Source organism: Amblyomma americanum, chromosome 5 (assembly GCF_052857255.1).
Source record: "Amblyomma americanum isolate KBUSLIRL-KWMA chromosome 5, ASM5285725v1, whole genome shotgun sequence".
In the NCBI taxonomy this organism is placed as follows: domain Eukaryota; kingdom Metazoa; phylum Arthropoda; class Arachnida; order Ixodida; family Ixodidae; genus Amblyomma; species Amblyomma americanum.
In genome coordinates this window covers 183,710,578-183,734,200 of record NC_135501.1, presented here as the reverse complement: position 1 = coordinate 183,734,200, position 23,623 = coordinate 183,710,578, and the positions used below count along the sequence as shown (strand labels likewise).

Sequence of the window (23,623 nt, the reverse complement as noted above, 5' to 3'; positions counted from 1 at the left end):
AAAAGCGTTCGGTCCGTGTTTGATCTGTGCTTTCCGCTCGGTAAATCTGTAGGGACCATAACCTAGAGTGCACTTTCACTATCTATTATGTCTGAGGTCGAAACGTAAGTAGCGCTAACGATGGTTACAAAATCGTCTGCCCTCGCGTTCAGCCCACGCTTTCACAGTACGCGTCAGGCCGATTGCAGCACCGAGAAGACCTTGCGCACAGTACGGATACGAGTATATCAAAAGTCTCCGTAAGTGGCGACGCTTTCGGGCAAGGGTGTTTACTGTACGCTAAGGCAGGTTTCGGTGGCAATGGTTTTCACCTTCGGACATCTCACTTCCTCTCTCCAAGTCCTCCTCTGTGTCCTTCCGCTTAGACCGTTCCCTCCTCTGCGGAAACTCTCGTGAGGGTTACCCCTCGCCCTTTGCCCATGCAGGTCTATAAAAAGAACTGGGGCCGATGGGAATCTCGAAACCTTCCAAAGTCTTAACGGGCTTTCACTTCGTATTTGGACCCGAGCGCGGACGCATTCGACAGCCATGTCTAGGAGTGGCTTCTGCCTCGTGCTACTGGGTGCGTATTTTGGGCATTACATTGACAGCTCGGTTGTGGTTAGCTTGCAGGTCGTAGAACTCTTCGGTAGGTGATATGCTCTGCATATGTCATGATCGTGAGGGCGCTGGATTGCAGTGATTGCGTATCCTGAAGGTTTCATTACAAGTACCCAATGCCTTACTAGTCCTCAATAGTGAGGAAAACTCTGACCTTTGAATAGCCACATTATGAGGTCAAATATACGTATTTCATGTGACATGATGTTTCTGCAGCCTCTACACGACTTTTTGCGCGTTACCGTACAACCAAAAACTTACTGCAAAACCTGCTTTTTATTTGAGGACGACGCAGTACTGATGGATTTCAACGTTCGTGATTTTAGAAAAATGAGTATTTTTTAGTCCATTTTAGGGATAAATGCTGTAAGAGTTATCACGAGCAAAACAGAACACAACGGCCGCCGTGTTTTTCGCTAAAGGAAAAGAACAACACGTTGTGTCATGTTTCACAACAAACGAAGAGGGTGTCTTGCAACCGACTACCTTTCTGTCGGCAGCGCGTCCGGATCTCAGGCTGCCAAGCTCTGGTACACGCCCATGAAGTTTTGGTGCACGCATTATATGCAGTCGTTTATTATATCGTGCCTGAGGCTAGAAAAAAAAAGCACATTTAAAAGTACTCTAGAGAAGCACAGCTTCAGTCCGGTCTCCTAAAATCCGGAAAAAGTAAATTGCAGCGGGAGCATATTATGTATGATTCGACGCAGTGAAAAAAAAAAACTTGTTAATATACATTTACATAACTCCTGCGAGCTATCCTTTTATCGTAGCATGGCAAACAACTCGGGCATAAACGTTTGCTTCTGTTTCATCCCGTAGAAGGAGCTACCGCTCCGACGACTCTCGACGTCTGTCTTGCACACGATTCTTGGATAGGAGCATTAGAGCGAAGCACGCGAGCTGTCGCGTGTTTATGCAAAGCCACTTACCTCTATCGAATAGAAGAGAAGTCGACCATTTAATTCAAGACATGCCTGTTAGTGATGCGAAAGAACAGGTTCGACCGTTCCTGGAGAAACTAACCACAAAAAAGTATAAAGAAAGAAAGCAAAGGAATTATGTTCGGTTTTGACGAGATGCTAAACCTGATTACCCCGCTGGCGCATGCTCCTAATCAGATTTCGCTGTCCATATATATACATACAATTAATCTTATTGGAAAGGCGACTGCGTTAAACTTAGCTTTAAGGCCACTATGCTAATATTCTGGGGTAGTCAGGCTGGCGTGCCAGGTCGCGAGCCTAATGCTTTAGTTAAGGTTTCATACAACAGAGTTGTCACGTCCGCCAAGGAGTGTCGTGTCGAAGAGGGTAAGAGTTGGTGCTTCAAGTTAATTTCAAGTCACGTATCCCGGGTCAGTCAACCCATGCTTGAAAGCAAACTTTGAAGACATTCATAATAGCAACGCCGGTCTTTTTCTTCGGCGTGCATCATTCTTTTTAATGATTGTAGTGGCGCAAAGCTCGGGCGTGCTACTATTACAACGTGGTATATAAAAAATAAGAAGGCAATTTCTACGGCCGTCAGTCTGTTAAATGGGTTTATAATTTAGATAAGCTAATGAACAAAGTCGTAACAATTCCACTCAAAGCAGACACCTGAAAAGCGTCGTAGTGGGATGGATGTGTACCTTGCAATGTTTTTGCTGACCTCTTTTTTTGACACAACTTGAAGGTTAGTGTTGACGTGCAACATGAAGAGGCTAACGGCTGTAGCAAAGACTGCGGTAGTAAGCATCATCCCTTGTGAAATGAGTCAGTCACTAAGGCCTGCACTGCGGTCGGATTCATGGGGATGTGCTATCAAAAAGTTAATCTGAACTCAGCGCATGTGGCCTCAACCTCGCGACTCTTTTCTGCTTAAATTTACGGAGTTATCATAAGTATAAATGGGGGTCTGCCAATATGTAATTGAACATATCAAAGGCGTGCTCGGCTTCTCGTGCTAGCACTAGGCTGAACGGAAAACAATCCTCACAGATCAGCAGTACATTGTGACATTGTATCGCATGCCATGTGTATTTTACCGTCCGTTAACTGCACGCTGGTGATTAGGGGCGCCGTAAGGTAAGTCTCCGGATTTATTTCGTCCCCCTAGGGCTCCGTGAAGCAGTTCAGCGAGATGTAGTAACCGACTCGAAGAAGTGCCATTTTGGCTTCCGCTTGAGAAGGGTGCGGGCGGGAAAAACGCTGGATGGAAAGGGGGGGGGGGGGGGGGAGGTCGGTGGGTTCGAGGTAAACAAGCCATGAGGTCAAGAAATGTGCTCCCCCCTTCTAAGCAGGAACAAATGTTTTGTGACCAAGTGAGAAGACAGAGGCCGCTTTATTCTCCACTCCTTTTCACTACCTTCTCGCCCCTTCTGCCACCTTTTTTTTTCCTCCTTCCGAGTCACGCGTGTGCGACCGATGTGCGGGCGCCCGCACAGATTTACACGATTCCGCGCTTGTTTTTCACATCGAAGGGCGCACAAAATGCGGCAAGGCTACGCCATCCAACACGCCTCATTATTCTCACGCAACACGCGCGATGGGTCGGACAGGGTGTCGGGAAGTGCGGGACTCTTATTATGCCGTGGCTCTGTGAAGGAGAGCTGACGTCATGTGTGACTCAACATGACGTGTCGCTGAAAAGGTCCTGCGCCCTCCGTTCTCCATGCTTGTATCTTTTAACCCCCCGCCCCCCTTTCCCCGATGTTTTGTGCTTCTTTTATGAGCGGAAATCCGGCACGTGTCGCTGGCAGAGGACCAGACACACTCTGTGATTCTCTCGGGACTTCGCGAGTAGACAGCTGGTTTCACACTCACCCGCAAGTTCAAAAAGGCCGCAATGTTTACAGGTGTTTTGTGGGTACGTACATAGAGTGACATTCGCACCTGTTAGTGAAACCAGAGACGCACGTTAATTGAGGTTTATTGCAGGGATGCGCATCTATAAGTATAGTTAATCGTTACTCGATGCGGCATGTTGACGTAGCGTGAGCAAGTCACCCGGTGTGTCTGAGCGCCACCATAGGGTGCAATTTAATGTAAGGCGAATCACTTCTGGCACGTGTCGCCAACTGTCACTGTCACCATGTGAGGACAAGGTCAGTATCCTGAAGAACTGGGAGCAGGCTTTGAAAATCACTGAGCAGAATTGAATTTTAAAATGCGCTAAGTTTGACTCATAGATGCTACAGGCCTGCATAATAGGCTGCCGGTGCCATGCAGAAAAAGAAAGGATCACAATTTTATTGCTGTCACATTTTCCAACATTGACGACCTTGTTGTGCGTAGAAGAAAGAGCATCTTCATGCTACGCAACATTAACTTCGCCATTTTAAGTTTTCTTTCGAACATTTTGGGTCTGTGGTGTTATTTTTTCGGCAGGCGTTGCCTCAATGGGAAGTAACTATATCCAACTACTGGCGCAGCGGACAGTCTATTTCTTAGTTCGCCCTACCACTGCATGACAAATGTGAAAACTTTAATGATTTCTTACCCACCGCGAATCGGTGAGGATTAATAAAGCATCAAGAGGGCGGTAAATAAGTCTCCATTCAAGTAGGATAACCCTTAGTAGTAATTAAATAAGGGCAAATAATAATAATTGGTTTTTGGGGAATAGAAATGGCGCAGTATCTGTCTCGCATCTCGGCTGACACCCGAACCGTGCCGTAAGGGAAAGGATAAAGGAAGGTCTGAGAGAAGAAAGGAAGAAAGGGGTGCCTTAGTAAAGGGCTCCGGAATAATTTCGACCACCTGGGGATCTTTAACGTGCACTGACATCGCACAGCACACGGGAGCCTTAGCGTTTTTCCTCCATAAAAGCGCAGCTGCCGCAAATAGGAAGTAGTTTTTTTTATTGTGAGACTTCTTTTTCTCACCGCTTCGCAGCATGTGCTGTTAAAGTGCGAAAGTGACGTTCCGTTTCTCCTCTAAACGATGGTGGAGCCCATGGATTCTACGAGGAGCCCATAAACAGCAACCCATGGGTGTATTTATGGGGCTGCACGGGGAACAACCTAAAGCTGGTCCCCTTTGCAAGACAGCCCATGGGTTGCATTGTTAGTGTGCAAGAAATTTCGCTTCTTTGCATTAATGTACTTAATTCATACAAACAACGTTAGTGCCCAAACTTTAGTAAAAGGCTCGGTTCGTGGCCCGTGGTCTCGTAATTGTCTTTGATGGGGGCTCCCTTGTTCAGCCAAAAAGTGTTGAAGCGTACTGAAGTGTATGCGACTAATTTACCCTCTCTAGGCCTCTTTGGCTGTGCCTGTGGCGCCCCCAAGGCTGACTGCGACCCCAAGAAGCTGGATGCCTGCGCAGCCGACCTTTTCCTGTTCGCCACTTCGGAGAAGATCCCCACCAACCAAGCCGAGCTTGACACATTCTGCGCGTAAGTTTGAAAGCTCTGTTCTCTTCTGTGAACCGTAATATCTGTATAGATAGCTTGCATCTGACACCACGGGCGCTATGACAGTGGACCACGTAAAGTTTCTTCAGTGCCTCTTGGAGAAGGTGACGATAAGCGAATTAGATAAGCTTGTCGATCTTATGTAAGGTCCTGGTCCATCAGCGTGACGGCCGCTATTTCGTTGGTGCAGACCATCTACTATAAAATGACTTATAGGTAAACAGACACTCGTATCTTATACACATAAACTACGCGCACGGATGTATTGAGCTATGCATTTATTTTTTATTGACTGAAGAATTTGCACGGCGTGTGCCTTGACGACCGGAATTCGATACTTTTTTTCAGCACAATCGACAAGACGGCCTCAAGGACATTTATCCTGGCAACGTTTCAACATAGATTCAGTGCAGTTCTGGCACGCATCTATAGCATGAGGAGAACACAAACGACTTTTGCACTAACTTAGCCATGGTAGCGTTTCGGCCTTGACTGAAGAGGACAGCTCGCAAAAGAAGCAAAAGTAGTGCGGAAGTAGCCAGAAAGATATCAAGAAAATAATGCCACCGAAGAAACTCGGTTTGCTGGCCTGTAGCACTGATTTAATCTCTAGCTCGGTCTTTTCTAGTCTTGCCGGAGTGATTACATCACAGCGGCGTGCAATTTCCCTCCGCTCGAGATAACATCGCTTGACGCCGCGGCTTGCCGGTCTTCAAGGGCGATGCTAATCTGTAGCGCGTGAGGTTTTCTTTAATTAGACTCTTGGACTGGGGCAGGCCTAAGCGCATTACAGACAGGCAGGACGCTATACTCGGTAGGTTCATTCGGGTATAATTAGGTTTGTTTGCTAGCTTCGTTAATCAAAACAAAAAGTCCCGACATCCCTTTTCTTCAGTCCTTCCTGGGCACTTTCGCATTTTGGCGTCGCATACCCAATCACCGCTCCAATCAGAGCCCAGCCAATCTACTTAAATGCCTGTACAGTTATTGGCCATTGCTGATATATATAGAGTCGAACCTCGTTTAAAGAAACGATTTGTAACGATATCTTGGATATAATGAAGGAATGATGATTCCCCTTGGAAGGTCGGTCGGCAGGGCTATAGCAAAGCTACTGTTATAAAAAAAGTAATCGCCGGGCCATCAGCTTAATTCTAACGAAGTTAAAACACACACACACACACACACACACACACACACACACACACACACACACACACACACACACACACACACACACACATATATATATATATATATATATATATATATATATATATATATATATATATATATATATATATATATATATATATATATATATATATATATATATATATATATATATATATATATATATATATATGAAGGGAGCCGAGCCGCCGTGGTGGCTGAGTGGTTATGGCGCTCGGCTGCTGGCCCGAAAGACGCGGGTTCGATCCCGGCCGCGGCGGTCGAATTTCGATGGAGGCGAAATTCTAGAGGCCCGTGTGCTGTGCGATGTCAGTGCATGTAAAAGAACCCCAGGTGGTAGAAATTTCCGGAGCCCTTCACTACGGCGTCTCTCATAGCCCGAGTCGCTTTGGGACGTTAAACCCCCAGAAACCATAAACCATATATGGAGGGAGCCAACAGTCACCCCGAAACCAAGGGGCATAGGGGAATGTTAATCTTTTTTATGAGTAGTCCTGATATTATTTTTGATTTTTATATGTGATTTTTATATGCGGACAAACGAGCCCCTCATATATATATATATATATATATATATATATATATATATATATATATATATATATATATATATATATATATATATATATATATATATATATATATATATATATATATCGGATATCGGAAGCATAACATTGCATTATTTTAAGCTTTCTCTCTAGCAGTAGGGGTGTACACCACGGAACATCTTGTGCATTTTTCTGTTCTTTAAGCCTTGGTTCAGGGGCCCTCAGCGTGTTCTTTCTCGCAACGCTTATTGCAGAGATGTAGCCATCACTACCAGGCTACAAGAAATCTTGTTCTTTCATTTCAATAACTGCAACAGCGACTATGAAACAATGCCAGTATTATCAGGAAAAAAGGCAGGCACCATTGCTCCGAGCAGGGATGGAAGCCCGAAATATGTTCGTGGAAGTTGTATTACAGGAAAGAATGGTGGCATAAGCAGCGGTCGCATGTTCAGCTTCGAATGCGAGTGAATTTTACACTTCAGAACAGAGAAGATCCTTTGCACTACTTCTGCCGTGATAAGTCTGGTCACATACGTTGTGCTTCTACTTCCAAATTAACTGAAGCAGGACCGTATGGGTGCCGAGCGTACTCACTGTAAGCTCTATGCGGTCCCTGAGGAACTTTCCACTTAACAGGTGTCTGCACTGGGGACTTTATGATTGCCTTAGCTCTTCTTGTACATCGACTGCACCATGTTAGTATACATTGTCTTGATCTCCGTGTGCTACACTCTATACTCATCTCCTGCCTCAACGCTTAGAAGTAGGCCCCGAAGTTTAATTAATGGCATCTACTTCAGAGCCCTTTTTCATTCCTTTTTTTCCCTCTGTAGACTCGGTTCCAGTTCCTCCTTATACAACTGCTCCTCCTCGTTCTTTAACCTGCAGCATTGTCTCTAACATAGCCCCAGTGTGACTAACTTCGGCTGTTTGGGCTCGGCTCGGATCAGCTCAGCTGGACTGACCGTCCGGCCATATATCCTTCGTGCTACATGCCGTACACGTTTTGGATTTTAGTTCGCGTTCTAGGATAAGTTGTCTCCCCTTCTCACTTGTTATCCCTTTTCTTCCACTGCGCAGCAAGCAGGTGAAGTCCGAGGAGTGCGCCCGTGACTACACAAAGCGTTGCACGGACAGCATCGCCCAGGGCATCGGTAGCATCTTCCTCGACGACATCAAGGCTGAGATCGAGGGACGCTGCGACGAATCTTCTACCTACCACCACGGTGAGTCAGACTGGACAGCGTGTTTCTGTGATGTGGTGGCGACGGAAATGAGAATAGGGACAGAATAGGTGAATTAGGGAACACCAATGAATAAAGGCGGAAGCTTGGAGGAATCGCAGGGGAGTGATGTCTGTACGTGCGCAGTACTGTCACTTGGAGAGTGACTGTGAAATTACTTAAATTGAAGGAGAAATGGTTTTTTGAAAATTTGAGGTTCTTTAAGAAATCGAATCCATGAAGCTTCTAGGTAAAGCATGCCAAGTAGTTTTCTGCTAGCGTTTAAAATAGTGACGTAAGCTCCGATTAAAACTGCAATGATAGTCAGGCTTCTCCTCACTGCATAGGAGAACCTCGTGATGACGTCATTGTTGCCGAAACTTTACACGTCTGCTGCCATCGCCCACGAACGGCCGTGAGTTTTCCAACACCGCCAAGCAGTGCTTCGTGGGCTTCACCGTCGGCGGCATAGGTTTACTTCCTTGAAACAACATTTCCTTATCTGAAAATGTGACGTCATCGTCGCATGTGACGTTATCGTCGCGTCCTCTGCCCGTCGCTGCGCACTGCAGAGAAGCCTGAACGCCGATGTGGCTTTATTCAGTGATTACATCACCATTTCAAATCCTAGCACAAAAATACTTGGGATGCTTTACCTGCAAGTTTCACACATTCCACCCCTTTAAACTCGTAAAATTCTAAAACCTCTTCACCTGACCTTTAATGCATACTGGCAGGCTAGTTGGTTACACATACTTGGAAGCAGCAGTGCACATATGCACATCGACGACAAAAAAATGGATACAAACATGAACGATTTGGTGAAATTGCTTCAAGGTTTAAATCTACGCGCAGTCGGAATCAGTTTTGCTTTATGAGGTGTCACGCATTCTGACTCATGGGCAGTATTTGCACGTGTTTTTGCGTTCAATTACACTCACTCAAACGATGGTCGCAGTGCTAAGTGCTTAGCAAAACCTAAAGGGATAAATTATTCCTTGATGTAATCTAAACTTCAAAGAACAGAGCCGTCAGGTTCTGATTCGAAAACGGGCTACTTCATTCTCCATAGCCAATTCGAATATGTTTTTATGGGATAAGTTAAGTAGCACTCACGTACCAAAACGCTGCTTAGAACTAAGACTACTGCAGAAGACATTCAGGCAGCTATTTCAAAGGTTGGTCTTCCATGGGACGTTCATTTTGGCAGGTTTATGCATTGTTTATCACAAAATTACTAAGCATAACTATTCAGTCAAATGCACCAACTGGTCCCACTGTTGCCTCTCCACTGCCTACAGACTACCTGAAGAACGCGCCGTGTCTGAACAAGGTTGGCGCTTCCTTCCACAAGTGCTTCCGTGGCCTCACCGCTGACCTGGACGTGGCTACTAGACTGCCCAACAAGCAGAGGATCGGCGGAGCTTGCTGGTAGGTGCTGTCGTGGCGCTCACCTTAGCTCGAACCTGAGTTCCCTTTGGTAGTGTGTCTGGGTCTTCTGGATGAGGAAGGACTGAAGCTCTGAAGCTGGGAAAACATAAGCAAGCAGGTTTAATGGCACTATTATGAGAACTTAATTACATACTGAAAATTCTGGAGAGCAAAGGGTCAGGAGATAGGAGTTCATATCCACGAACGACTGGATGAGCCTTTTCGCCAGGGCCCAGAGCATCCTTACTCTCTCGACGTAATCCTTTAATCCCCTCAGTTCCAGCCCATCTCTCAGGCTGTGGCCAATCAAACACAGGACACATCCCTACCACGACGGGAGCCAATCAAAGCAGCACAGCACTGCAGCAGAAAAAACGAAGCATGGTCTTGCACCAGTGTTCTAGGAAGCGAATACGCTCACCGCCTGAGGGCTCCCAGGGATCTATGAAGCTCGGGAATTGCCAGTTTCACACATATATATGGACGTTAACCCATTAACGTTATCGCGTCATGCCTATAAGCTTACGTGTGCCCTCCAATTTTTGTTTGCTGTTGGCTTCTTTTTTTCTTTCATTCCTTATTTCCTTTTCCTCCCCTTCTTTTCATTCTTTCAATAATTCACCATCCTTCTTTTCTTCCTTATTCCTTGCTCTTTCTTCCTTCAATATTTTTCTTCGTTCTTCCAACCTGTCTCTTCCTTACCTTTCATTCTTTCCTTCTTCCATACTTTCTTTCTTCGTTCTTTCTTACCATCTGCTTTTCTTCCTTACCTTACGTTATTCCCTTTTCTACATCCTTCTTTCTCTCTTTCCTTCCATGCTTTCTTTCTTCCTACCTGTCTCTTTTTTCTTCACTCTTTCCTTGAATCTATCTTTCTCGCCTTCCGTTCTTCTTATTCTTTGTGTCTCCATGCCTTCCTTCTTCCTTCCTTTCTTTTCCTACTTCTCTCATTCCTTCTGTCTTCCTTTCCTTTTCCTTCTATCTGTCTTCATTACTTTCTTCTTCCCCCTCACAGCAAGTTCAACGTGTTCGAGGCGTGCGTGAAGAAGGCTATCGAGGGCCAGTGCAGCGCCGAAGTGTACGAGTTCGCCGAGGGTCTGCTGGAGAAGTACGCCGGCGAGCTTCTGGGCACAGTGTGCAGTGCCTACCGCTCCGGTGACAAGTGCAAGAGCCTCCCCTTCGACTCGGCTCCCGGCGACAAGAACATCCGTTCTGTCCTCACGCCCCTCATCAAGGTCTCCGCCGCCCTCGGCTGATGAACAGCGATGGGACACCCTGTACATTTACGCCGTTGTTGCTGTGTGACTGTCAAGTAGGGTGCATGTCGCTTGGAACACGTGGGACCGCTGGAGACAGCGCCACGACAACCAGGGTGACAAGATAACTACGTTCAAATATCTACTATTCGTTGACGTTGTCAGTGTGATCATTTCATTCCTTAAACAACACAGCATTTTCGCTCCAAGTTTGCCATCTTCGTTTAGGTCCCTGTCCGAGGCAACCAACGTTGGTTCAACCGTCATAGCCTAGCTCCACGAATGAAGGTTCTGTGCTCCAGACACTTTGAGTGTCGCCCTGCGCATTCCAAGCGCTTTTGCGCCCACTGTGAGTATGTGTACGTATTGACGCGATGAGTGGCGCGAGGCTGAGACCTCCTGCGGAAGCCACCCGTGTGGAAACACACGGAGACCGCTCTGTGAGCTGTGATCTTTGTACAGAAAATAAAACTTTTACATTGCGTATAATGTTCTGGTATTCATACTGCGGATATTATGTTTACGCATGAGATTCGCTTAGCGCAGACGAGACAAAGGCTTCGAAAACAAACATGCAATCTAGAAAGCCGCAAACAAAATAGCCCAGAAAACACCTTCACGCTCTTCGCTGTGCATTGGTTTGTCTTAAACGACAGTGCGCTATAACTTTCGTTACTTTTACTTTACTTCTACATTTTTTAAGCCAACGTAGCACATGCGTGCTAACATTAGACCGCACCATTGACCTCATCCCGTCCCGTGATGCACTGGGTGTCTATCTGGACGTCAAAAACGATGCTACGTGTTTGAATCATCATCACCATCATCTAAGCTTGACTACGCCCATTGCAGGGCAAAAGCCTCTCCCATGTCTCTCCGATTAACCCTATCTCAACCCTATCCCCGCAAACTTCTTAATCTCATCGGCCCACCTAACTTTCTGCCGCCCCCTGCTACGCTTGTCTTCTCTAACACAGGACACATCCCTACCACGACGGGAGCCAATCAAAGCAGCACAGCACTGCAGCAGAAAAAACGAAGCATGGTCTTGCACCAGTGTTCTAGGAAGCGAATACGCTCACCGCCTGAGGGCTCCCAGGGATCTATGAAGCTCGGGAATTGCCAGTTTCACACATATATATGGACGTTAACCCATTAACGTTATCGCGTCATGCCTCATCCTGTCCCGTGATGCACTGGGTGTCTATCTGGACGTCAAAAACGATGCTACGTGTTTGAATCATCATCACCATCATCTAAGCTTGACTACGCCCATTGCAGGGCAAAAGCCTCTCCCATGTCTCTCCGATTAACCCTATCTCAACCCTATCCCCGCAAACTTCTTAATCTCATCGGCCCACCTAACTTTCTGCCGCCCCCTGCTACGCTTGTCTATCCTAAGGTTATCCTGCCTTAGCATTACGTGCCCTGCCAAAGCCCATTTCTTCCTTTTGATTTCGAGTAGGATGTCATTAACCAGCGTTTGTTCCCTGCGTGCGCAATGCCAGATATGAGGCACATCTTATCCAGCTTATCTGGGTAATCTGGAAATGGCCAGCTCAGCTTTTCGCCGACGCCGTAGCTCATTATCGTTTAATTAGGAGGCCGCATGTACTATTAACACAATATTGCTAGCGCTCTGCTCCAACCTGGGAGGTAAGGAGATGAATTAAATGAGTCAAGGAAATACCTAATCGCCCAACATGCGCCAACAACGGATGTCACTGAAGCAGCCGCGTTATTCGCCTCGGAGGAAATCCCTTAAGGCGTTCACGTGTGAGCTGCTTTATTAATGGGCTCGCTCAAGGATCCCAGCGACAGGCACCAAATGCCTGGGACGGCGGCTGCTATAATGTTACGTGATCGGTTTCATCGCTAATTGCCTGACAAAAAGCACTGGATGCTTTCATTCTCTATGCGTACTACACCACAGGGAGAGCTCAGCGCCTCCTATTTCTCGACTGCAACTCTCAAGGACCATCCAAGAATAAGGAGGGGTGGGTGGGGGGGGGGGGGCATGTAACACGTGTTCTTGAATGGCACCTAAGGCCTGAATACGATTCGTGCGACCACAGACACGTAGCAGAGTAATTGCGTGCGCAATAATCGTCTCTCCGTGACATTACCTCAATGTAAAGAATATCTTCAAAAAATATTTATTCGCTCAGCATGTTGTCATAGTGCAAACATATTCACATAAGCCTGATGATTATGCAATATTTATAATAGACCATCGCTGGACCACACATATAGTCTCAGACATTTAGGTAGACTGATGCCTATATATTTTGTCAATAGACTGAAAATAAGTCAACAAACTAAAACATTTACATTTGAAGTAGACAAATGCTAAAAAAAGATTGAAATAATTCTTCAAGGATAGCTGAAAGACAGACTGTGAGCCAGCTTAGGCACACCCAAAGATTGTCCGCTTCGGTGGCTGGTGTTGGTGTGGAGGGAGGGGGGGTGTAGGCATGGTGCTCTGGTGTTGAGCACGAGTTCGTCGGTTGGCCGCGTTCTTACCAGCAGCGACAACTTTTCCACGCAGGAAACGTGTGAAAAGGCCATTGGACTGAAGTTTGATTCGAATTAGAAACCTCTAGGGAGTCGAAGTTAACCTTTAGTGCTCCACCTTGTACTTAGGGCTTGCCTTTGCACGCAATAAATTATTTTGTTTTGCTAATGCGTTTCTAAACAAATGCACGTGGTATGCTTTTAGACATGTGCAAACTACGTCTGGACAAGAGCGTACACCTAACAGAAAAGAGTAAAAAGGGTGTAAGACTGTCCTCTAGCGCACACCCTTTCATAAAAGGGTGTGCGCTAGAGGACAGTTTACTCCCTTTTTACTCCCATATAGGTGCATTCTTGTTTTGAGTGTAGGAGTGCGTAACTGGAGTACACTGTAACCGGAGGAGGGTTGCCATGGGAATCGGCCGGAGGACGGTTACCTTGGAAGAAGGAGGCGGAGGGTTACCATGGAAGGAGCCGATTGCGGCGAAATGCCACGCGAGCCATCAGAAGAGCGATTACCCCCGCGTCCTTTTTTCCAGGCCCCTGCTCATAATAATGGACGAATTAATAAAAAAAAGTGCCTATTGTACGTGCATTTCATGCGTAAAATACGAGAGTCCCGCAAAAGATGGAATATGTCGAGAGAGATTTATGAAGCAGTGTAAATTGTCGGGCGCGCTTCCTAAGAAAAAATGACAAAGTTTAGCAGCGTGACTATTTTTATTTCGTTTCGACTCGCAAGGAAGCCCTGACTGTTTCTTTTAAGGCACGTAAACAAATACTTAACAGAATGGACGCGGTTCATTTTCGTCAGTCTAATTTTATTTTCGAGGGCGCCAAAAGTGCTTTGCTTCAATGGCAGTTTTGCCCACTGCTTATTCAAGATCTAAGTGTAAAATTGTCGACGCTGGTGTAGACGAAAAGAGAGTAGGCACCTTAGGCATGCAAGGAACGTTGCCACGGATGCTTAAGGATGCGGTGCGGTGATGCAAAAACCAGAAAGAGCGGTACGTTCTTGCATGGAACATCAAGGCATGCAATCAAATAGAAGGCCTTTGGGAAGGTTCGGACTTTTCGTGACTTGAATGATGCAGATGCCGAAATTAAGTGGCGGCATTCAACACTATGCGCCTTGCGTGATAAGTGATGTCTGAGTGGGGGATAGCACGTGGTGGAGCGGAATAAATGCGATTCCGGCATTTGTGCCCAGTACTGACGACTCCTTGCACAGCTTTCCTGCTGAATGTGTCAGTTAAATAAAAAAAGGTTTACAATGAAGTAACCGTCTCAGGAAACCAAAAATGGCGGCTATCAACGCAAAATTTTAATGAATGCTGCGGAGTGCATAAATTTACGGGACAGATTTCTTTAGTTTATTATTCTGAATACGGAAAAGGCATATTAAAAAAATATGTTATCACTACGTGAGCTTGGAGTCGCGGGATTGTTACCTGTAAGGTTAAAACGGATTTGAACACCCATTTATCTTGCACCTTCCCCGCCACACACGTCTTCAGATGTCAAAATTTCTGGAAACAAAGATATAAAATATCATTTTCCAGACACCCGGCTGATTCAATGACAATTTATTTTTATTTTGAAATGCAAATTTATGTTAGCTCGTGTGAATACGATAAAAGCTGTGTTTTTGAATTGTCTGCGGAAGTCGATAAAATGAAACTTGAGTACGTGTGTACGATAAAGGCTGCCTTTTGGATTAATAGGACATGGGTACGCGGTCGCGATTGACAGGAACCTCCTTCTTCTATGAAAGAATCGATAGAATAATTAAAAACAGCCGACATTTAGGAGGTACAAGCCGAAGAATAGGACCGCGAGAGAGAGCAGTTTAACCGTGACACACTGTCATAGCAAACGTCGCCATAAAGCGTGGGCTCATCTTATTACGTAAGTCGGGGCACCGTGCGCAGGTTTTCGAAATCGGAGCCCTTCCATTATATCAGTTGCCAGACTGCCCATATGACCTTTGAACCGAAATGGGACTACATGATTGGTGCAAAACTCGCATGTTAGCTCACTATAGTGCCACTCGTGGCATTCGTATGAAATTATTAGGGCTACTGAAAACCGTCGCCGCGTTATATGCAGAACCTTCTTCCGTTCTTTGCTCTGCGTGTTACTATTAGTAGATTATTGCTTTCCTTGCTGAAGCCTCCATGTATGCTTAGGGCCGTTCGGGACGTCGGTGGGATATTTTGTGCTGAACATATTTCCTCACTTCCGCCCTTAAAAAAACTTATTTAAACATTGACTGTCCATAGACTTCTGTCTATGAAGTCTATAGATTCTCTATAGATGAACCCTAGAGAACAGTTTATAGGCAATACAAATTCTATAGACAGTCTGTAGACAATCTATAGATTTATGCCCATACCCTTTTAGTATAGTTTTTTTGTATGAACAGTCTATAGACTATGAGTAGACAAAAATAAATATGTATAGGAAGGCAATAGAGAGAGAGAGAGAGAGAGTGAACGACAGAAAGGCAGGGAGGTTAACTAGGCAGCGCCCGGTATGCTACCCTACACGTGGGAAGGGGAACGGAGGGAGATATAGAAAGGGGAGGGAACAAAGGGATATGATCACTTTTTCACATGTCCGTTGGCCGTAACTTGCAGGGTACACAGGGCACACACTGATAGTTCACAATCTCGCACTCAGTCCTGAGTCCTTCAAGAACTTAAAGAGTGCCTTCAAAGCTGTCCTCTGCGATGAAGGCTTACTCCAAGGACCCAGAATCTTGGCTTCAGTAAGCGGCCGGGGATCTAAACGGTGGAGTGTTGCAGTCAGGAGTGCACGCTCACGCTGAAACCGAGGGAAGTTATCAAAGAAGGTGTTCTATAGTCTCGTCGCACCCAGAGATCTCCCACGCAGGAGAGTCTATAAAAAGTCTATAGGCTGTCTATAGACCATTTTTATAAGGGCGAGAGCGCTTACGCATTAAAGTGCAGAAACAAAATAAATGTTTCAGGCCTTTTAATTAGGCAGCTGCCGAAATACGTACTGCTGGGGACAGAAGTGTCTAGGACGCGCAAGCGCCCGCAGAAAAATTATCGTTGGCGGCGACGTAGTTCTGCATCGGGGCGGTCTTCTGAGATCGTTCACGGAAATGTGATCCAATCCAAGGCTTGATACATGAAGTCCTGCTCCAGCAGCCCGCAGCAACAAGTTGCTGCTAAGATCGAAAAAGAAATGCAAGTTATCGACGCCCTATTGGCCTTATCAGAGTGTCGGCACAGAGCCAGAAGTGCGCTAGCTTGTCGACTCATTGTATGCGCAGCGTTGAGTTGAGTTGAGGCGTTGAATGCTACAGGCGGGGTTAGCCTTGCTTTATCTGCCGGCAATTGCTCCACCGTAGCGTCCCTTCTATATTAGTAATGTCATAAAAACTCTCGCATCTACACCGCTATGCGCACAGTCTCTTATAATAGCACACATTATCTCTCGCAGTCACCATCTATGCATACAATCAATCCACACAGTCCACTCCAGAAGTCACCATCTATGCACATACTCAGTCACAGTAGAACATAGGCCATTGTAGTGCCACAATCCATACACACATTAACTCACAGTATAACGTAGTCCACTGCGGAAGACACCATCTACGCACACATTCAATCACATTAGGCCATAGTCCGTCCCTGCTGCCACCATTTAGAAACAAGATCCGTGTCCTGCAGAAATGTTAAAAGAAGGCGTGCAGCCTCCCTTCTGCATGCCTGGTTTCCACTCGGGTAGACAATGTCCTGAACTGTACTGTGACGGGTTCCTGTCTTCTTGAAGGAAGCGAACATCACATACCTGTCCGCGTTGTACTCTGGGCAGTACATAATATAATGTTCGATATCCCCACACACACCACATTAAGAACAGAGCGGAGACGATGCTATGCTCGTCTCATGGATCCAGGCAGGAGTGCGAGCAGAGGCCGTGCGAATTCGATGTAGTAGGGTCGCCTAAGATCTTCTCAATCCCTTGGCCACACATGGCTTGTGGGGCGCACTCCACAGGGTACTGAAATGATCGAGCACCGTTTTCCTGTAGATACTTTTTCGATCTTGAGGTACTTTTTTTGATGGAATCCTTGAGAGAGCTTTATGGGCGAGATTGTCTGCCACCTCATTAGCGTTGACTCCTATGTGAGAGGGCACCCATTGGAAATAGAGTAAAGCCTCTGCTGTGCAGATTCTGCACCAAGCGCAGAGAGCTTATAGACAAGACGTCAGTAGGGAATCCGCGCTCTAACCTTTGAAGGGCAGATTTTGAATCAGCTAGGATGACAACAGGTTGAGCCGGACGAGACCCTAACTTCCGTAAAGACGCCTCAATAGCAACACTTTAAGCCGTTGTTGAGGGTACGACCGCAGTAAAGCGTACGGACCACTTACAGTCCAAAGAAGGAATGTAAAAAGCCGCTGCGCTAGCTTGTTTGACCTTGTCCACAGAACCATCCGTGAAAATTTGAAGATGGCGGGCATACTCTGTTTCCAAGTGTTCAAGTACAAGCGGACGCGTTGCTGCCGATGGAGAGCTGCGCTTTTCGCACACATGGGGAATTGTGACCTTACAGTCGAGGGTCAAAAAAGACCACGGGGGTTTCAACTGTTTCCTTTGCCTTCGGACATTAAGGCACGCAGCGTTTCTCACCAAGCCCAATGCAAACTGAGGAAACGCTGAGAACTCCATGGCTCGCGAAATAGGCGCGCCATTCTGGAACAACTGTATGTAGGTGATGCAGCAATGCATATGCACCTATTTGGACTAGTGGCAGCGCGTCCTGGGTGGGCACTTCGATCCCCAATTGTACTTCCGACAGGAGGCCCTGTGTTTGTGTTGCTAGTCAGAGGCAATTTTCTTTAAATACAAGTAGAATATGTAAAAAAAAACATTCTTATCGAACACCGTCTCAAAGCTAGCGATTGTTAAAGCAGCCACTAAATTAAGCTAAACGCGCAAGAATATCAGCAGTTCCCTCCAGTGATCACGACGTCGTAGGGGCACCGTGTTATCGACAGCGCACGTTGGCTTATGACGACGGGGTGGAATGTATATTGACTTCATTTCCCCCGGGCTAAAATGAAACGAAGAAATGAGCACGGCTGGCCACTGCCATAATTCAGTTTGACAGAAAAAGCTGTGCTGTACCATGCTGCCCCAGACATTTTTTGTTGGTCTCTTATTTTCCGAAAGGATAACAACAAGGCGGCCCTGGTTGAAGGTACCATTGTTAAGAGGAAATGCTGAATGAACGGAAGGGTCAACCGATGAGTCAAAGCAAGCGCTCGTCTTTGGAGGTTGGCAAACCAGGGTATTCTTTCGGAACTAACGCCTTAAATGGATGGTTGTATACAGACGTGCAACCAAAGTCAGTATTGAGGATGTCGGTTGAAAAATTTTTACACATTAAGCACGCGTGTTTTTTGCCAGTGGTAAGTCGGGTTTAACGTCCCTAAGATTTACGTGGGCTTTGACGGCGACGAGGACTCAGATGATGATGATGGTGATGCATTTTGATGGCGCAAGGACAGATTTGGCCAGAGAGTGCTATGGCACAAGTCTTTCACTCTATACTCAAGAGGGGGTCGGTGAACAATTTCTCAAGTATTTCACCCAACATAAGCCGAGCACCATGCCAGGGGAAAGCTTGTACCCATTGTATCACCGGTGGGTACCCGCCGGCGCTGGGCATCGAACACCGCACCTCCCACACGCGAGGCGAATGCTCTAACCACTAGGGCACCGCTCAGTTGCACGTGGGCTATGAAAAAAACGCCGTGTAGTTAAAGTCTCCGGACTAGTTTCGAACCATCTGGATTCTTTAAAGTGCACCGACACGGAGCAGCGAGCGGATGTTTTCGCACTTCGCCTCGATCGAAATGCAACCTGCGAAACGGCAAAGCTGCTATGCAACCGAAAAAGCACACGTCCTCATTGATACCTATTCCGGCTCCCTTTTTCCTCGCCGACAAGACGCAGAGATATTCGCACTTAATTCGAATGATTACGTAACCGGTGGAGGCGTTCGGCCGGGTTTTCATTTCTCATTCTTCTTCGGTAAGCATGCAAGGGCAGTAAAGGAACTATTTTCCTGCCCTCCGCGTTTGAATGTGAAAAGTAAGGGCACCTTAAGACGTTTACGAAACATCACTTCACGCGTGCTGCTGATGGTTTCACAACACGCTTGCGGCTGATTGCCGCACCGAGAAGAGCTTCCCCGTAGTACGGATACTTTACACACCAGGGGAGCCAGTAAGTGGTAACGCTTTCGGGCAACGCCATTTATTGGGCCTCTGGGCACGTTTCAGTGGCCGTGACTTTCATCTGCAAATATTTCTCTCACACATCCTCTCTCAAAGTTGTGGTCCTTGGACGTTTCCCTTCTCAACGGAGACTGTCGAACAGAGTAGCCCTCGCCTTTTCTTCTTGGAGGCCTATAAAAAGAACGGCACCCGATGAGAATCTAGAAGCCTGCCACCGCCTTTGTGTGCTTGAAGCTCATTGTTGGACCCGATCGCGGATTTGCCAGTCAAAAAACAGCAGCCATGTCTAGGAGTGGTTTCTGCCTCTTGCTAATTGGTGCGTATTCTGGTTATTTTATTGACAGCCCCTGTGACTGTGCTTGACACCAACTGGTGACTGTGCTTGAAAAAGCCACCTGCCTGGGCAGTGGCGCATCGCTTAACCCCTGCACCACTGCGCCAGGAGCGGTATGAGGACTCCCAGGGATCTATGAATGCGAATGAGAGGCTAGTAACGTGATAAAAACTATGTGACAACCACTGGACCAATCATAGCGCACTGCCAAATTTGAAAATCTGAGGACCGCCAAAAATTTTAGAAGTAGGCATATCTCAAAAAATACATTAAATAAGGTGGATTTGCTACACCACCATGTATGGGCAACTGAACTGGTTCCAACTGGTGTTTTGGCGAGAAATTCGAAATAAGAACATTAGAAACTAATTGCAGACACCGTAGCAGGCAACCTAAATGCTCTCACAGTTCTTTAGTTAAGAATCAGGTTAAGAAGCCTCGTTAAGTTTTTCCACAGCAGGGTTTTCTTTTTCTCACCACTTCGCTGCAGGACAAAAGAACTAGTTCCTTCTTTCTTCTAACGAAGAAGTAGCCCTCAGAATTACAGCACATGGAATGTACAGGAAGTACGTAACTAACAATACACAAGTGTGCTTTGTTGAGATGTTTGAATACCAAAGCATTGGTTATTCCTTTATTAAAGCGGCCCCTTTTCGTATTACGCTTTAATATAACTATTGCAGGAGAGCTATGTCCGCGCCGTGGCGAGGGTAATTTTAGGTAAAGGATTGGTTTACGACCTCTGATCTTCTGACTGCCTTTGATAGGCGTTCCTTTTTCCTGTCAAAAAGTTTTCAAGCACACTCACACGCATGCCGCCAATTTCCCTTCTCTAGGCCTCTTCGGCTGTGCTTGTGCCGCCCCCAACGGTGACTGCGACGCCAAGAAGCTGGATGCCTGCGCCGCCGAACTTTTCGTGTTCGCCACCTCAGAGAAGATCCCCACCACCGCCGCCGAGCTTAAGCCGTTCTGCGCGTAAGTTTGGTGGCTTTCTTCTCTCTTGTGAACCGCAAGCATAGTTTCCATAGTGTTCGTAGGAGAAAACAGGGATAATTTGATTGGATAAGCTTGTAGGCTTTCACCATGGACCTGGCCCTCTACCATGATATCGGTGCAAAACGTCGATTGTTGCATATAACACGTATTGTTAATGGCATGGATGCGACAAACCAGGACCGTTTGAAACGTTTAGCCTTTGCTATTCAACGAATCTAACACTCTCCCTTTTCCCCATCCCTCTTTTTTTTTCTAACTTCGTAGCAAGCAACAGAAATCCTTGGAGTGCAGTCGGGACTATTTGAAGCGTTGCACAGAAAGCGTCGTCCAGGGTATCGGAAGTATCTTCCTCGATGATATCAGTGCCGAGATCGAGGGACGCTGTGACGAGTCTTCCGATTACCACAAGGGTGAGTGACATTGAGGACATGGACGGAATACATGAGCCGGTAAAGCAGCGCCCAATAACAAAGGAAACGTCAAAGAGCAAGGACTTGCGCCAAAATTGAGCGTACATTGCTCACGCATAGTATTGTCACTTAAAGTCAGTGGCTGTGAAATTGCTGAATAGTAGAATTTCAAGAGTGTTCAGATTAAGTGATGTCCTGCAATGTGCCACGTACTTTTAATATTGAGCACGTTTGTACATTAAACACACACTCAATCAAAACGACGGCCTCAACCCCCAGGTACGAGCAGAATTGGAATGTATAAATTTTTTCCTCGCTTTCAACCTCCAATAATTGCGCAGCCAAGCTTAGATTCGAGAGTACGATGAATTCTTCTATGTAGATCATTTGCACTGTTAATTGGTGGTCAAACTTGGGAAGCATGATGCGCCGCTAATGACGGGACGACAGAGATTTCCGGGAATGAGTACTGCAGAGGACAAACAACTAAGCGCCGATTTTCAGAACTGGCATTCCATATGGCACCTACTTAAGTTGGCGCAGTCCTGATCGGAGGACAGCTGAAGGGCACTATGTCGTTCTTGTGCGTTTAGAGGTGCACAAACCAGGCCGATCGTAAACGCCTCGTTGTAAATGATGCAAAGGCGATCGTTAACGCTGTGTGGCACTCTTCCTTGTGTACGGCTCACAGCATACCTGAAGCACTCACCCTGCATGAACAAGGCTGGAGCTTCCATCCACAAGTGCATCCGAAGCGTCGCCGCTGACCTGGACGTTGCTTCCAGGCTGCCAGCCAAGCAGAGGATCGGCGGTGCTTGCTGGTATGTGCATTAATGACGAAAACGAATTGTTCGTGGTTGGCGGAACAGTATGGAAGCCTAAGTGACCTGGTTTAGATCTCAGCAAAGGGAGGAATGGATCTACGCAATTATTTTGATATAATCGTTGCTGAAGCAAAGCAAGAAGTGTTGGCGCTAAACTCTTCTGTGCGAAAATCAGAAACTATAGGTACAGATTCCAGCAGCAAAAGTTTAGACAGGGACAGGGAACTATTTTTATCAGGGGTCTCTTCAGCAGGAGCCGGTAGCGTTACTTCATTTGCCTGGAGTAAACTGTCATTATTCCAGTGTCATTAAATAGTATACCATAGCCTGTATTCCAGCAGTTCAATAAGAAGTATGCGCATGTTTCTTTGTCCCAACACTCACCGCTAACTTAACTTCAGCAGCTGGCCTTTCAGTTCGGGAAACCTTATACGACGCTTGCATAAAGAGACTAGTATAGTATTACAGCACCAGAAACATGGGTCATTTCTCTCGCTTTCTTCATGCCTCTTTTCCTTTCCACCTTTCTCCCTCGTTTCTTTGTATGTTTCCTTCATGGTCTTTTTCCTTTTTTTTACTTCCTCCTTTTTCTTTTTCGTTCTGACTCTTGCTTCCGCCCCTTCTTCCTACATTTTCCCTCTTTCTTTCTTCCTTCCTTTCTTTCCTTGCTTCCTTCTTTCTTTCTCTCTCTTTCTTTCTTCCATTTCTTTCTTTCTTCCCTTCTTTCCTTATTTCCCTTTCGTCCTTTCTTTCCTTCTTTCTCTCTTTCTTCCTTTCCTTATTTCCTTCTTTCTTCCTTCCTTTCCTTATTTCTCTCTTTATTTCTTTCTTTCATTTTCTACTTTCTTTCCTTCTTTTTTCCTTTCCCGTTTCTTCTAACCTTCTTCATTTCTTCCTTTGCTCCTTTGCAGCAAGTACAACGTGCTCGAGTCCTGCGTGCGGAAGGCTATCGAAGGCAAGTGCGACGCCGAAGCGCACAAGTTCGCCGAGGGCCTGCTGGAGAAGTACGCCGGAGAGCTTCTGGGAACAGTGTGCACCGCCTACCGCTCCGGCGACAAGTGCAAGAGCATCCCCTTCGACTCGGCGCCAGGAGACAAGAGCATCCGTTCCGTCCTCACGCCCCTCATCAAAATCGGCTCCGCCCTCGGCTGATGAGCCGCAAGGGACACCCTGTATATATCAACCGCTGTCTATTAGTGAATGCCGAGGAGAAAACGCGTCGGTTAGAGCACGTGAGGTCACTTAAAAGGCGACAGCACAATGACCAGGGTGGCAAGATAACCATGTTCGAACGTCCGGTGACGTTGGCAGTGTGATAACTCATTTCTTCATCCACCCTGAATTTTCGCTCTAAGTGTGCCGTCGCCGTTCAAGTCCCTGTCCGGATCAAGCGACGGGGGTCCAACCATCACAGACTAGTTCCACGTCCTAAAGTTCTTTACCACAGAAAATGCGTGTGTAACCCCACGCGTTCCAAGCTTCGCTTTGCTCATTGTGAGCATTCGTATGGTGTGATGCGTTGATTGCCTCGAGGCTTAGATCTCGGGAAGAAGCCGGCCTTGTAGAAACTAATTGAGTCCACTCTACGAGCTGTGATCCTTGTAC

The 23,623-nt window shown here is 46.5% G+C and overlaps 2 protein-coding genes across 2 annotated transcripts; both read left to right on the top strand.

Moving 5' to 3' along the window:
- The first annotated feature begins 412 nt into the window (after window positions 1-412).
- Window positions 413-11,145, top strand: LOC144133142 (uncharacterized). Its single transcript, XM_077666005.1, has 5 exons — window positions 413-562; window positions 4,842-4,980; window positions 7,827-7,972; window positions 9,271-9,400; window positions 10,416-11,145. The coding sequence occupies exons 1-5, from the start codon at window positions 529-531 to the stop codon at window positions 10,654-10,656; spliced, it is 690 nt and encodes a 229-aa protein (XP_077522131.1). The 5' UTR covers window positions 413-528; the 3' UTR covers window positions 10,657-11,145.
- An 8,499-nt stretch (window positions 11,146-19,644) lies between these two features.
- LOC144135396 (uncharacterized) lies at window positions 19,645-23,623 on the top strand. The gene is made up of 5 exons (XM_077668061.1): window positions 19,645-19,770; window positions 20,625-20,763; window positions 21,049-21,194; window positions 21,886-22,015; window positions 22,930-23,623. The coding sequence occupies exons 1-5, from the start codon at window positions 19,737-19,739 to the stop codon at window positions 23,168-23,170; spliced, it is 690 nt and encodes a 229-aa protein (XP_077524187.1). The 5' UTR covers window positions 19,645-19,736; the 3' UTR covers window positions 23,171-23,623.